This window comes from Micropterus dolomieu, linkage group LG20 (genome assembly GCF_021292245.1).
Source record: "Micropterus dolomieu isolate WLL.071019.BEF.003 ecotype Adirondacks linkage group LG20, ASM2129224v1, whole genome shotgun sequence".
Classification (NCBI taxonomy): Eukaryota; Metazoa; Chordata; class Actinopteri; order Centrarchiformes; family Centrarchidae; genus Micropterus; species Micropterus dolomieu.
In genome coordinates, this window is record NC_060169.1 from 15516206 (window position 1) to 15531455 (window position 15250).

General features: G+C 41.5%; 1 protein-coding gene across 2 annotated transcripts in view; it reads left to right on the forward strand.

Annotated features, from left to right (window-relative positions):
• Positions 1-15250, forward strand: part of ankrd11 (ankyrin repeat domain 11) — a 121732-nt gene that overhangs the window by 81625 nt on the left and 24857 nt on the right. For both annotated transcript variants that reach the window (XM_046032017.1, XM_046032018.1), the window contains exons 3-4: positions 10539-10684; positions 14171-14303. In XM_046032017.1, the coding sequence (XP_045887973.1) occupies positions 10598-10684; positions 14171-14303 (220 nt within the window). In that variant the 5' untranslated portion in view covers positions 10539-10597. The remainder of the gene's footprint in view (positions 1-10538; positions 10685-14170; positions 14304-15250) is intronic.

Here is a 15250-nt window from a genome sequence, read left to right on the forward strand (position 1 = left end):
AACCTGAGCGAAAAGACTCGTTTCACTATCAGAATGTGATCCATTCGGTCAGTAACATTTGAAAAGGCTACACCAGCCGCACGTTTACAATTTTACCCCCATTTACGATAGCGGAGCGCTAAACCGGAAGTTGGCCTGCTCGGCCGGCAAAAGTCAACACAGTGGACACTGTAGCCCTATTGCCGTCTAGCATTTGGGGGTGTAATTGCAGAATGACAGACACACCTACGCACAAGTATAAATGCATGGCTGCGTAGACCCTACGCAGGAGTATAAATGGGCCTTTAATCAGGCGAGATCTCATGGTACGATGTAGATTTAGTCAGAGGCAGGATGCCAGTGTGCCAATATTTGCTCCTTCTAGCCGCCTCCTCCATAGAGCAGCACTCTCCCCTTGTTCTGTTTTATTAGTTATTAGTGTTCCGGCATGTTGATGGGGCAGGTCTCTGTAACGATGTGGGCACAACAGTCTCTGAATTCCGTTATCTGGTCAATAAGAGTCCCATTTTGTCCAGACCGGATCTTTAGGAGCAGAATTAAGTCCAAGCTGAGCCAGCATGGCTCCTCTCCTGGCTTTTTCTCTTGTCAGAGCAAAAACTGCACCAACCGTTGCGCCAGGTCCGGTTGTTTGGGCCAGGTGGATCGTGGTCTGCTGCTCTTTAATCCATAAACCCTGTCTTCATCTTCGCAATATTGTCCACAATAATCACAATATGACTTTTTTACCGAAATCGTGCAGCCCTTGTATTTATTTGTTTTTACTCTTATTCATTTATTATATTGTTCATTTCTTCCTTATTATCAGTGTAGAGACCTTTTTGGGGATACTTTTTTGAAACTGCTCTTAAATTGTATGAATATTATTATGTGGCTCATTGGTATTTTCAGACACTTAAACCTACAGATATTAAGTACAAGTGCTTGAGTGCAACCATACTTAGGGGTTGTCTGGGGGTAATCGTCTACATCCTGGTGACTTTTAAAGAATGCGATAGCGAAAGTACACTGCAGCTGTATTTTTTATGTTAAGTACTTTTCATTTTACTTTTAATTCTCAGGAAAGAATACAGAATAATTTGCCCCTCTGGTGTGACCTTCCGTGAATCTCGGCCATAGACTACTTTTCAGGACACTGAAAATAATAGAAAGCAGAAGAAACAAAAGCAAACCAAGAAGAGCGAAGTAACACACTGTGACACAGTTTCAAGTAGGATTGTTATAGAAACACTGGACAAAAGAAAAATGTCATGCAAAACGGAGAGCCTGATCATATCATTTAAACAGACCTTCTATAACTATGATGTGCAAGAACAAACAATGCCTGGTGCAAGAGATAACGAGTGTGTGATGAGACTGTTGTAGCCACGTGCAGGCCTGCAACGGACATGAAATAGCCACCAAAAACAGTGTTGCATGTCTGAAGCATCTTTCCCTTTGTGTATGACATTGGTGCCTTTTGTTTAACCAAAACTTTTATCAGAATTGTTGCGTGTAGTACAGCCCCGCTGCAAAAGTGGGATGGCTTTTAGATGATGGTAGTTTTTACACACATGTGAGATGTTAGGATGCTCATCTGTAGAAAGGTCATATACATCCTGTGTGCCTCTCCTCCCTTCCCTCTCTCGCTCTGTTCATTATCCATCCAGGCTGTCTCCCTCTGCTCTGCATTTATTTTTACCTCCCCACGTAATCCTTAATTAATGTAGATCCAGTCACCGTGCCTCATATTCTACTACCATACACACTCACTCATTCATGTTCTCTCAAGCAGGCACACACACACACACACACACACACACACACACACACACACACACAATCATTTATCTACTCTGTCAGTCTCTTGCAGGAGCATGATAATCTAGATCTCACACACACATCTTAACACGTTGCACACTTTACAATAGGCAGATGGGCTGGCCTCATTGCTCAGTGAGTTGAAGCACATACCACACAGCCATCATGTCTTGGGTTCATATCTGGACTGGGATCATCTCCCTCATTCTCCAGCTCTTCAAAATGCTCCACAATAAAAAAAATAATAAAGGCTGTTTACAGAACATTTCAAAATGTGTGCTGGAAGTCGATAGTTGGTAGTTGTCATCTTTACCAACACTGTCTCGAAAGACTAGATTCTGATAAAAATAAAATGAACGTTTTATTTTCATCATGATAGTTTGTTCCTTACTGTATATAGAATGCATGATTTCCTCACCTTTTTTAATATAAAGTGAAAACAAATCTTGACAGAGCGTTCTAAATTAAGACTACATACAGTAATTGTTCTCTGATTTCCTTGTTGTTTCAAGAAATCTTATGATAGGTTGAACAGAGATCGCCTTTGTCAGGGGATTTTTTTTTTTTAAAGGTTGTGTTAGCTGTCTATATAGTGATGAAACCGGAGGTGACCATTTTCAGTGGTTGGCACCATATCATTTGGTATAGATCAACCACTGCACGTCACCAAAAACACTGCAGAAGCATGCCGATGTTTCAAAGCTGAGCCTCCCTAAGCCATAAGCACTAAACGCACACAGGCTTTTGCGTGAACGCCTGATGCTCACTCTGATGCTTTAAATTAGCTATTAAATTAGACATCCATGTTGGCTCTCTGGTTATGAATATGACTTGAGAGTTGCATGGTCGGGGTCATTTGATTCTGTGTATCATGTTGTCTATCTTCACTGTACATGTTGTTACTCCAGCTCTGTGAAACACATTGTGTTTGTATTTGTGTGGTAAATGTTGCACAGTAGTTTGACTTTGCAGAGTTGGGCATTGTTTTAATTCTGACTACACAGTTCTACTTATCAGATCTAGTTTTTGTTGAATCTTGCTTTCAATACTTAATGCTTACTTACTTTGTCATTATATTTCATTAACCTGTTAAACGTTGTCTGCTTCTGTGTGTTGTAAGTAAATGTGAAGCGCTACCACTGGTCGTATCTTTAGTCCCTCCAGACATCAGCAACACATTAAATGCTTTGTCTTACATTCCTGCCATGCTGGAGTAAAATGTTTCATCGTGGTTAAGATGCTTTTTCATCGCAGTAGGTTTTCTTGCATCTAACTAATGCTGACTAAATGTAGCCAAACTTGCTCACTAATCCTCCTTTGCCCAAAATATAATGCTTTTTATGCAAGCACTGGCAGTAAGCACATACAGTACAGTGCTGTACCAGCACACAGGGCTGCTATGATGTTGTGGTTCCCGTGTGAACTGGCTCTTGCGTCCCAGCTTGAAATATTTTCAGTATTTCTATTTCAAAATTAAGTCCTCTTCATCAATAATGTTTTTCCTTCAAATTATTTGTTATAATAATAATAGCATTTCAAAATATTATTATTATTAAGAGCTGATACACAATGCTTGGTGCTTTTTTGACCAAAAGATAAACTCAGCAGATGAACTCTCTTGTTTTAAAAGGCAAAGACTTCATGGCATACATTACTCTAAATAAGAGAACTCTACTGGATAAAATATTTAGTACTCATGCCATATCTGTAAAGAAATGTGTCTGTCTTGAGATCCAAATTCAGTGAGCTGTTCTGTGTGGGTGTAGCTTAAGGGTAAGGCTGGAAGTGGCTAGCCATCTAGCTGCTTCATACTTGCTGCTACCTACACACAAGCACGCACGCACAAAGACACACACAGATAACAGACTTAGCTTGTGCCAAACAATTTGGAATCCTTACGGTATTAGGAAAGAAGAACTTGTGATGTTAAATTGAATATAACAAAGAATTCCTTCAAATCACCTATTAAAGAATATCTGGAAATATAGAGTACATTCCCTGCATGAGAAAATGTGTCTAACATATGTTCCTTGGTCTTGCTTAACAACCATTCAGTCAGGGGGGTTGGGCATGTGAAAACAAGGCAAAGCTATCCAGAGAATTGGAGAAGATACTGTGATTTTCTGCTAACCAGCAGACATTTTTGTTGTTGTAGCATTTGTCGTGTCGTAGTAGTGGTAGTTCTACAAACATATATTGATTATATTGCTAGATGGTGTTCACTACAAACGGCCTAAATGATTTCAGGAATAGCTTTACTCCACAACCTTTTATGTCATGGTCCTGACTATTGCAGTGTACAAACATTCATGCAAAGTGACTACAGACAGCTGCTGTTTCCCTGTGAATTAGCTTTGTTAGAAAAAACGTTTGTCATACGAGTCTGTGAATGGGTGTAATTTGGTCAGACGGGGATGCAAAGGTCAAAGAGTGATTGGATCCTCATTGCTTGAGGTTGATATGCAGAGGCGCTCTTCTATCAATAGGTTCCCTCTCTCCGTTCACAGCTCTTTCACTAGCTTCTCTGATAGGCCTGCATCTTTCTCATCTGAGTTGCTAGGCAACAAGCTTTCTGTGTGCATGTGTGTGTGTGCGTGTGCGCTCACACTTTGCTGTGGCAATGTCAGGCTTTTGCCTGTGAGAGGGGAGAGAGAGAGATGTTGAGAATAAAGAGAAAGGCAGATGAGAGAGAAGTACTCAGAGAGGAGAGGGGGAAGAAATGAAAATGAGTCAGAGCACTGATGAAGCTGAGGGATTGGAGAGGAGGGAGCCAAAAAGCACTAGATTGTTTCTGGCCTTTCCTGCAGCCTAGCTGCATATATATATACAGGCCTGCCACTATCTTAGCGAGGTCACTGGCAAAGACGGCATGATTTACCAGACTGGCAGGCAGGCAGGCTGCAAGCACTGAGCTGTTATTGGATGGAACAGAGAGGTGTAAGGGAGATTGAACGTGCTCAGAATAGAAAATCAGACAAAGTGATTGGATTCCTCCCCACATCTCACTCCTCTCTTGCTCTCTGGCTCTCTCTACTCCTAGAGACTTATGGATAATAGGACCACTCCCACTCACTCACATTTCAAATATATTTTGTCATTTCCAGATGCCCTTGTGTATCACCTGCTGCTCATATCGACATTTAAGCATGAGACCTTTCATTAAGTAGGAAGAGAAGTGAAAGATTGTGATCTAATATGGTTTTATTTAACCCAGAAACTTGTTTGCTGAAAATGCAAACTACTCGAACATAGTATTTTGAGTATGTTGGCTAGTATTCTAAACCCATATATTTTCCAAAATCAATCAGAAAGCTCATGTAGAAGCTTGGTCTCCACCCTCAAGAAGTACAGATAATCTCTGTTCTTTGATACAGCCCAGTAGGTCTGCTCCTTGCTTCGCTCCTTTTGTACGCACACAGTTCTGTTCTTGCATAATGCATCTTTCATCTCTGCACTTGTGTATGTGTTAGCACATGTTGTGGGTGTGCATTCATGTGTCGGCCTCTTTTTTCTCTACACAGGTTTATAATGAAGTGAATAGGCCCAGGTCAGGGACTGAGCAGCCAAACTGGGCTCTGGTTGCCAGGATACAGCAGCCGAGCCCGGCTGGCTTTATTTGCACACCAAATGGGCTAGCTAGCTGCTGCTGCTGTCCTTCTACGGACCATTCTCCTGCATGGCATGTCAATAGACTGTCACAGGCGCTGCAGGGTATACATGCACAAACTTCGGCTAAATGACACGGTACAATTTTAAAATCACAATAACCAGAAGACTGACTTTTATTGTAGTGGTTGTTTGGGTATGTAAAAAGCTGTTATAATTATCTAAAATCACATATATGACCTAGTGGGAGGTTTGAGGCAATTGACTTCTCTGCCAAAGTTAGGACTTTTGCCACATTATCTAAAACCTATAACATGCAACGGCGGGGGATGCTGAATCAGAACACAACAAGCTGTGTCAGTATCTGTGGCTTTTGCTTGTAGTCTTTGGTTTAAGGGACTTGAATGTTGGTGTATGAATATCTCAGTTCACTTGCAGGCTCCTAATTGGGACTGTCGCTGCAGCAGGGGTGGTCACTTTCAAAGGAACTAAAATCATGTCTCAGAAAAGTATACATTTAAATTCCATTCTGTGACAGGAAAATTTGACCTGTATAACATCTGCGTCACCATTTATGTTACTGTGTGTAACATAATCAGCACCGAGATATCAGTTGACTGACTGCCAGGGAGTGTGCTGCTGATTGGTATCTGATTGTGCAATAGGCAGTAGGGCTTGTGCACACATCACAACACGCACAAACATGAGCACAGACTGAGAGCAACATGCCCATCCCTGTATGCAGCTGCTGTGTTGTTCAGCTGTCTGTGTGGAACATTTGAGGTGTGTTTCTGTGTGTACAGAGTCATAAGTTAGGAGTGGCATGGGGTTGGAGCAAACAACTTCATCTCTGCACCTGCACCATCACTTCTTCTCAGCTGTGTGTGTGTGTGTGTGTGTTTACATCTTTGTGTATTCCCATTGCTGTATTTCATTTCCTCACATGTTGTAGCAGAATTGCTTGCAATGCTAAATATCGGTATGGTAGAAATTGGTCCATAGTCCTTCCAGGTTTGAGGTCATAGTTGCGAGCATTTTTAGTGCACCAGAAGTCTGGAATTAAATTAGCATTTTTATTTCCAAAACCTACAGATCGTTGTTGATCGGAAACTAGCTAACTGGGACACTGGGTATGCTTGTCATCATAGAAATAGATAATCAGATTGTGATGTTTATTGCCGCTTCAGTAATATCTGCTGCCTTCCCTTCGACACACAGCTCCTCTCGCTCACCGGAGCAGTTCCAGCCACTTTGCTGATCTGTAGCACAGTAGCCTTCAGTGTTGATAGGCTATTACTCGTGATGTGTAACCAATCAGATAGTGCTGTGGGCGGGACATTGAGTGAGACTACTGAGTGATGACTACAGACGGAGCAAGACAGCTGCATCAAATAATATTTGTTGCTAATCAATGGCCATTATTCATTTTGCATGACAGTTTCACCAGTTGTGGAATTCTTCGACACAGATGAGTCGTGATTTAGATTTTAGTCTGTTAGTTTTCAAATTACTGCACATTGTCACTCTTGAAGTCAGCCTTAATGTTATGTTTCTGGTGAACCTGGTACTATAACATCCCTATGTAGATGTGTTTGTGGTGCGTGTCAGTGCAGATCTGTGAGTGTGCACACATTATGCTGCAATATGCTGAAGTGTTGGCCTCTGTCTGACCGCAGAGGGAGTGGCTCAGAGGATAGAGAGGATGTTGGCGTATGAGGAGAGAAAGGCATGGGGGACATGGAAAGAGAGGTTTGTTTTTATGCAAGGGAGAGCGAAGGGATGGATAGTAGTACTGGCAGGTCCTGTCCTTCCTCTGGCTCACCTCTTACCACTTCTTTCTGCAGTCATCATCTCCATGGCCAAGTCTAACTTGACTGACGTGTGTGAGACATTAAAACTCAACAGCCCCTCAATTTTTTCTGTTGTCAGGGCATGTTGTCTGGGCTATTATTCGGAGCAGACAATAGCCAATAGGTTGCTCACATCTTAAATCTGATTACCCTGTTAAAATATTTAACTAAAGCTGCTTCTAACTTCTCTGAATTTATTGTTTTTATTAGGGCTGACCCCGAATAGTCAAAGATTCGATGCTTCAAAGCCTGATTCTATTGTCAATCTCACAGTCAAAGCTTCACAACGATCCAAGGATCATGCCATTTTGGCGATATGGGGGTGCTCAACGTCTGATTTTACATAGAACTACCAGTTTTCTCCCAATAAGTTAATATACAGCCTATTACAATATACATTTCAATGTTTAATGCTGTAAATAAACATGTAAAAAGAAAAAAAAACTTCCAATAAATGTTTTTAAAGTGCATAAATAAATCCAAAATTGTAACCCTAACCCTGGGTCGTCATTGCGCATGTAGCGTGAATGTATGTAGTGGCAGGAGGAACACTTGCAGAAGAGATGGAGCCACAGCTTTACCAGTGTTGTGCAGAGTTGTCCGCACCTCGTAGGACTTTCGGATAATTTATCACCGTTGATGAACCACACAAAGAATATTATATCATTTTTAAACAGCTGCTACTTGAAATAGACCCGCGAGGAACCGCGACATGCATGCAGTTGTGCAGCACGGCAAAAACTCTGCACAAGACTGGTGAATGGCAGGGGCGAGAGAGAGAGAAAATGGTCAACAGTAAGCCTCAGTTTAGCTTCGGCTCGCAATCGGCGTGCACAAAAACACACATGATTTGACTATAGGCAGGACTTAACGATTCTGATTCGACATTGTATATACAAATAATATCTTATAATTATTGTTAATCTGTATGTATAAAGGTCCTTTGTAGTACTGAAACATAACAGTAGTCTGCAAGTTCTTTTCTTTATTCACATGGTGACTGTTAATAAAAAGGATGCTGGTCTAGAACCTTCACCAGCATTTCTACTCACCAACCATATGTAACCTCATGATCTATCACCTGTAATACTGAATATGTCTGTATAAACCCAACCTAGCAATCACATGTGTTTTGCTGTGATTGCCAAGATAGCAATATTTGGTTTCCATTATGCATTACCTTGTGAAGGGGGGGGGGGGATATATTGTAGACTGTTAATCAAACTTTATTACATTACATTTATTCATTTGATACGCTTTTATCCAAAGGGATCAAATGACATTTGAGGAACAAAATATACACATCAGTAAAGTAAGATATCTACAAGTGACAATAGATACTAGTAAGAGAAGCAATAAATACTAGTAAGAGCTATTAGCGCGTACGGCATCAATAGGGTAATACCTAGGGGAAGAAGTAAGCGTTAACGAATAATTCAGTCAATACAAAAGAATTGTAAGGAGAGAGCCGAAGAAGAGCACAGGAAGTGCATGTTAGAGGTTAATTGTGTTATAAGTTATATGTGTCAGCTTGACAATTCATTTTGATATTTTCAATTAAAAGTAGAGAAACATAGTTTTATTATACTGGGTGTTAAAACACTCACACACCTCCATGTACGCACAAATACACATAAGAAATAAATCCGCTGTTTAGTGGCAAAAACATTTCACCGAGTGAAACACACGACTCACACTGTTAGCAGATGTTATGTATGTTCTGATTGGGATGGAATTACAAAGGAAATGAGGCCTGTGGTTTTGAACAGGGTTTCCTCTGTGTGTGTGTGTGTGTGTGTGTGTGTGTGAGACTGCTAGCTTGCAAACACCATTTTCCTGTATTTCATATGTCAGCGAAATGCTCTGTTGCTATAACCGCCCATCATAGTAGTCCCAAAATAGTGCAGAGATTATTGTTCTAGAAGCCCAGCTGACCTAGTTTGAGGTGCGCGTGTGTGTGTGTGTGTGTGTGTTACTCCAAGGTTTGTTTATTTCTGAGAGTAGTCGACCTTCCTGCCACTTCGTTTGATGTGGTGAGAGGTGGGAGTTTAGGGGAGGTTGGAGCAAGCCCCTAGCAGTAGCAAAGGGGGAGCAACAATGAGTCGGAGGACAGGGGAAAGGGGGCTTTGCTGTGTCTCTCATGTCTCTTTCCATACACCAGTAAAAGGGGAGCAGTTCATCCTCTAGCTCTGTGCCTCTCTGGTTGGCTGTCTTGACTTGACTGACTTGATTGGAGGGATATAAATAGCAGTCTTTGAATAGGATGACTGCAGAGGGAAGGGAAGGAGGGTGGGGGAGGGGAGATGGAACTGGCGCCAGGGAAGATGGGAGTGCCAGTGTCTCGGAGTAGAGAAACAAATGATGCAGCCATGGTCTCATCTGTTCAGTCACTCAGTCATTCACAAGGATGATCATACTTGGACGCACTAAGAAGAAAAAGTGCATTATGGAGAATTGAGGGATGGAATGTATGATTAATTCATGGCCCTGTGAAGCAGAAGGCCTCTCTTCATCAAGGAAGGAAGTGGACTATAATGTACACATTGCTGTTGAGTACTTGCATAAAGTACACAATGAGAACACAGAGCAAAATAAACTGTACAAAATTAACTATTCTGTAAGTTAATCTACCTATCACAAACCACTCATACTAGGTCAATTTCTAGTTGTTGGTGTTGTGGTGATTATAAGAAAGCTGTGGTCCATCAGGGATGCCATGAATTGGGACAGGGTAAAGCCCACAATTACAAGGGGTGGCTTGCTAGGTAGGTTTTTGTTGGGACATTCCAGTCATGTTCCTGAAGACATTCCTCAGCTGTTCCCAGCTTTCTCAATATCCCACAACATTAGGGTTATGCATTATCTTACATGGCCTGTCCTGTTGCCATTCCTAAATTCCAGCATTTGATTGGTTTAGTTGTAGTATGGCTGATATGATTACTGTGCCTCCGTTGTTTTGAGGGATTTTAGTTTCTCTTGGTTTAAAGTTAGAGATTAACAAGCATGTTTTAAGGTATTTGGGCAGACATTGCTTGTTGTTTGGGTTCAGCCTGGAGAACGGATCAGCTTTTTGCCTGCCATAGATGCAACCCAGCCTGCTGTCCTCCCTCTCTACAGCTCTTCCTCCAGAGCAAGGGTCTAATGGCTGAAAATAAAGTGCTTGATGTACCGCTAATGGCTGTATTGTCTGGCAATGTGTAAATGTGTTTTCAAAGAAACCTAGTGGCCAGTTGCTAACCCCCCCCCCCCCCCCCCCCCCCCCCCAATCTTTTCTCTTTGTTCCAGACGGTTGATGACGATGCAATGGCAGCGTGAATGAAGCTTGGCGTGGGGAGAGCTGAACGATGCCCAAAGGTGGGGGTTCTAAAACCCCCCAGCTGGACCACTTCCCACTCAACACCGACATGGTGGAAAAGCAGGGTGGGAAGAAGGTAAGACTGGAAAAATCTACAAACACACACTCTGTACACCCAGTAATCAAATGCTTATATACATTATATAATCCCAATTTCATTTGATGTTTGCCCATGAAACCTGATACTAAACCACTGCATCTGGTCAGGTTGTGTTTTTGCAAAAGTTGATTCTTTTTAACTCTGCATCTCCTACAGCCCCCTGCAGCCCAAATGCATTATAAACACTTAGAAGATAAATAGGAAATAATAGCAAAATAAATCAACATTTTAATCCCCAAAAATACAAGTAAAAAGTTAATTAATAAAAGCAGTTAACTCTGAGCTCCTCCTGCCGGTAAATGGTTCTGTTTTCAGAGCAGAATCCAGTATGACTGCAGTTGTTTATTTGTCTAAAGCTCCAGTATGACAGTTGTTTATTTGTCCAAAGCTCTGCCATTGTCCCCGGTTCTCTCCACCAGAGCCCCACGTAGTTCAACGGCTGGCCAGCCGAGAGTCTGTCCCTCCACTCTGCCCGGTGTCCCTGTCTGTTTGGACTCACGCAATGGAGCGTTGCCCATGCTTTTTTGCATGGTCATGTACTTTGCCCTGCCTCCTGCGCACTGCCTGGCAGGAAATCGTGTCCCTCCACATCTTAGCCTGATGTGAACCCCCCCAAAAATGTATCTACACATGACGGCAACACGGACCGCAAAAACTGTGATTGGTCGGCTAGGTAGCCTCACAATTCCCCCAAGCCCACTTTCAAGTTAGCGGAGGGCTGAGCAGGAAGTTAACTTGCTCGGCCGGCAAAAGTCAACACGGTGGACGCTATAGCGCTACCACCAACTAGAATTTTGGCGGTGTAAATGCAGAATGACGCAGACATAAATATCATAAATAAATAATATACTTAACAGATGAACATTGTCAATGAAATTGATTTTAATGAAATTAACCACATACTTGGTAATCAAGAACATTTTTTTATTTACTCTTTGTAGGGGTTATTACATTAGACTCATACATATGATGTATTTACCTGTGACCAATGACCCCCTGAACGCAAATATCTAGTAAATTAAGTGTGGTTACTGTGGTTACTATACCATACCAGGACCACCTTAATGCACAATGACACAATTGACAGTTGGATACTGATTGCCACAAAGAATGCAGTGTTTTAAATCAGCAGGTTGAATTTCTTAGCTGCATTCAGAGGCACGTTTGGAATGAGACATACTTGTTGGCCTGTTATGACATATTTGGTCTTGAAATGCAAGTTTGAAAGTAGCGTCCCCTTAATTTGACACAGGTACAGTCATGTTGTTTGCAGTGTTGGGCGCAGCTTGATGATGTCATGGTGTGTGCTAACTGTTAAGCTGCCAGCAGCAGCACCAAGAGGCAAAGAGAGGAGAGTTACAGCTTATGCAGGCATGGATTTACAGCCCTCTGCAAAGGATTGCATCAGACTTGGGCATGGAGGAAGGGAGGGAGGGAATGAAGCGCACAGGGGTGGGTGGAAAACGAAGTGAGACGAAAAGAGCAGCCATTGCTAGGAGACCATCAAGCAGGGTGTCTTATGAAGGCAGATCTGAGGAAAATCTCTAGTTGTCAAAGATTTCTTTATATTTAATTCAGCCAAATCATCCCAATCTTACTCTGGAGATAAGCTTTCACTTTTTCCTACCAATGCAGTTTATCTTCATTTCACTGTTGTATGTTGTTTTCAGAAATCACCGTTGCATCTCGGTTTCCCCACTTAGATGGACTGTAGCTTATGCACATGCCCAGATGTGTGCATCATGCTTTTGCATGAATTGTGTAGTTTGTTTTGTTAAAGCCTCTGTAGCTGAGCGGCGACGCAGACAGATAGAGGGAGGGAGAGATAGAGAAAGAGAGAGATCAGCTAACTGTGGCTGACACTGTTTGTCTGTACTGTACCATGACATCATAGTCTTATGACTGGGGCAGGGCAGGGGGAGGAGTTCAAAGAGTCGACACATAATGGAAAACCTGCCCTGAGCATAGTGAGAGATGAGAAGGGGACAGAAGGTAGGACAGAGAAATTAAGTGAAATAAAAGTGAGAGTGTGCGGTACATCTGACCTGCTCCTGTATCTCCTTTATGAGACCTTTATCAGCATACAGATTAAAAAAAAAACGTCTTGATTTAACACCCCAATACACACATTGCATTTTACAAGCACAGTCATTAACTGAAATATTCCAGTATTGACTACTGAATATAAGTGGGATGCATTTAATTTGCATAATATGGACGAGAAGCGCACATGACAAATGTAGTAATAAAGGGCACACTGTTTTTACATAACTATAACTTTCTAATGCTAATAGATTACAAATGGATAAAAGAAGCACTGTTTTGGTGGTTAAGCCCCTTCAAATGTGCACCTCTGGGTTAACAGAGTTACTGTTATAAAGTGAACTGACTCCACCCTACTTCAATTTGTACCATATGTGCTTGCCCATATGTATTTACATTCGTTTAGAAATTAGGTCCTTTTTTTGGCCAGGATACAATCCTAGTCCTTTACTATTCACAATATTTACTATACCTGCCAAGACAGAGTCTGCTCTGCTATTTTTATAAAAAAAAAAAAAAAAGTAATTTTTAAATGCAGCTGTCCACTGCACAATTAGGATAAAGGTTTCTGTTAAAATTAGTATAACATTTTAAATATGTTTGATGTGAATAGCTTTAAATTAAGGAAATTGCTACTTTGCTTTGACCCTTTGACGTGTCCTAAAGTATTTTTTATTCTCTGGCTCTGCTCGCTTTGTTCAGTGATGCTCTGTTCTGACATTCTCTGAAACTTCTGACTGGTATTTTCCCCCCACTTGATTCTCCATACGCGAGCAGAGCACACATTTGTTTAGTAAAAATAATGAGAAATTGCTTGTGAAAGCTTTTCTCTTTTCAATACAGTTGTAAAAATAATGCTTTATATTTTTGATGGTTGATCAGACAAAATAAGCAATCTGAAGAAATAACTTCCAATCAGCTAATAAAAACATTTATTCGTGTAATAACATTTACAATTACGCATTTAACTGTAACCCTTTTTTTGGCGCGTCTTTTCAGCACTAACTGTTAACTGTTGTAAAGCTGCTAGTCTGGATAAGCAAGTTACTGTCACTATCAGATCCTAACACAACAAAGAAATAAGTTTAACAAATACATAATTATTTACATCTGTTGATAGCAGATACACTCTGGCTTGTGAGTGTTTCCAGAAGCTGTAGACCACAGAGCCGAGCCGGCGTCAGCCTCAGATTAGCCTCCTCTTCCTGCGCCTGGCTCTTTGTGCTGTGGCCGGGGAGCCAGGAATCCAGGAGGAAACTCCATGGAAAAGTTTTGCTCTGCAAAGCCCTTAACAGCTAGCTATGAAGAGTCAGGGCAGAGGAACTGCACCCACTGTTTCTTTATTTTGATTTGAAGCTGTTACTTCTAAGCCATATCACTTAAAAGTGTCCTTCATGTTCTGATTTGTCTCTTTCTCAGGATAAAGTGTTGTCAAACAAGACTCCCAAATTGGATCGCAGTGATGGGGTCAAAGAGATGAAAGAAAAAGCTCCTAAAAGGAAGCTACCCTTCACTGCTGGAGCTAATGGAGACCAGAAAGATTCTGACTCGGGTAAGAGAATATTGAAACAAATTTACTCATATGTTTCCACATGTCCACCTCCCTGTCACTTTATAGTGGAAATGAAAGAGGAATGGGAGTTGTTACATCATATCCTTTCTAGCTTGCAAGAAGTAGTTAGGCGGGCTCTGTGGGGGGCTTCGGGAAGTCAATGGCCTCCCAGCTCTAGCATCAACTTAGCTGTGTGTCTGTGGCAGAACCAAAGATTTTGTTTCTATAATCGCAGACTGAAAGAAGAGGAGGACCACACAAAATCATGATCCAATTAAGTGGGAATTTGTATAATGTACAGGCCTGACCAGGTCTGGCTTTGGTAAGGCTCCTGCTTTGTGTTTTCTTTAATTAGGGAGAGAAGGACTACTGCTCATGCTTGTTTGACTTTGGCCTTTAAGGGTTCAATATTTAGTTCGTTGATAATGGTCCAACTCAGAGGCTTTGGTAACAGCCTTCATCACCAGCACTGGCTGAGTTGCTACATTGGTTTGTGTTCTGAGATTGCACCTGGAAAAAGGAGTGGAACGCTAAAAGTGTGTGTGGTGCAACAGATGATTATTGTGGTTTGGGGTCAAGTTTACTAAGATTGGACATGTATTTACTAGACACATGGGTTTGTGTGTAATTACTGTGTAACTCAAGGTAATTATGAATAAGTAGAATGTTTGACTGAGAAGCTCTAACTTGTTTCCCCATCACTCATTTGATTAGCACTCGCAATTGAATGCCTCTTGTGTGTTTGTGTGCGTGCCATTGCCTTTTGCATGCTTACATTTCTGTTGCAAGATTATTTGGTGTAATGTCTCTTCAGGAATAATGTATGCTTGTTGTATATTTTCATTTTATTCTCCTTCGCTGTTTTGTATTATTTACCTGTTTGCTTTCCTAGGCTGCTTTTCATAGCTTCTCTACGAAAGAGGTCAATCCCAACCCCCTCAGTAAGC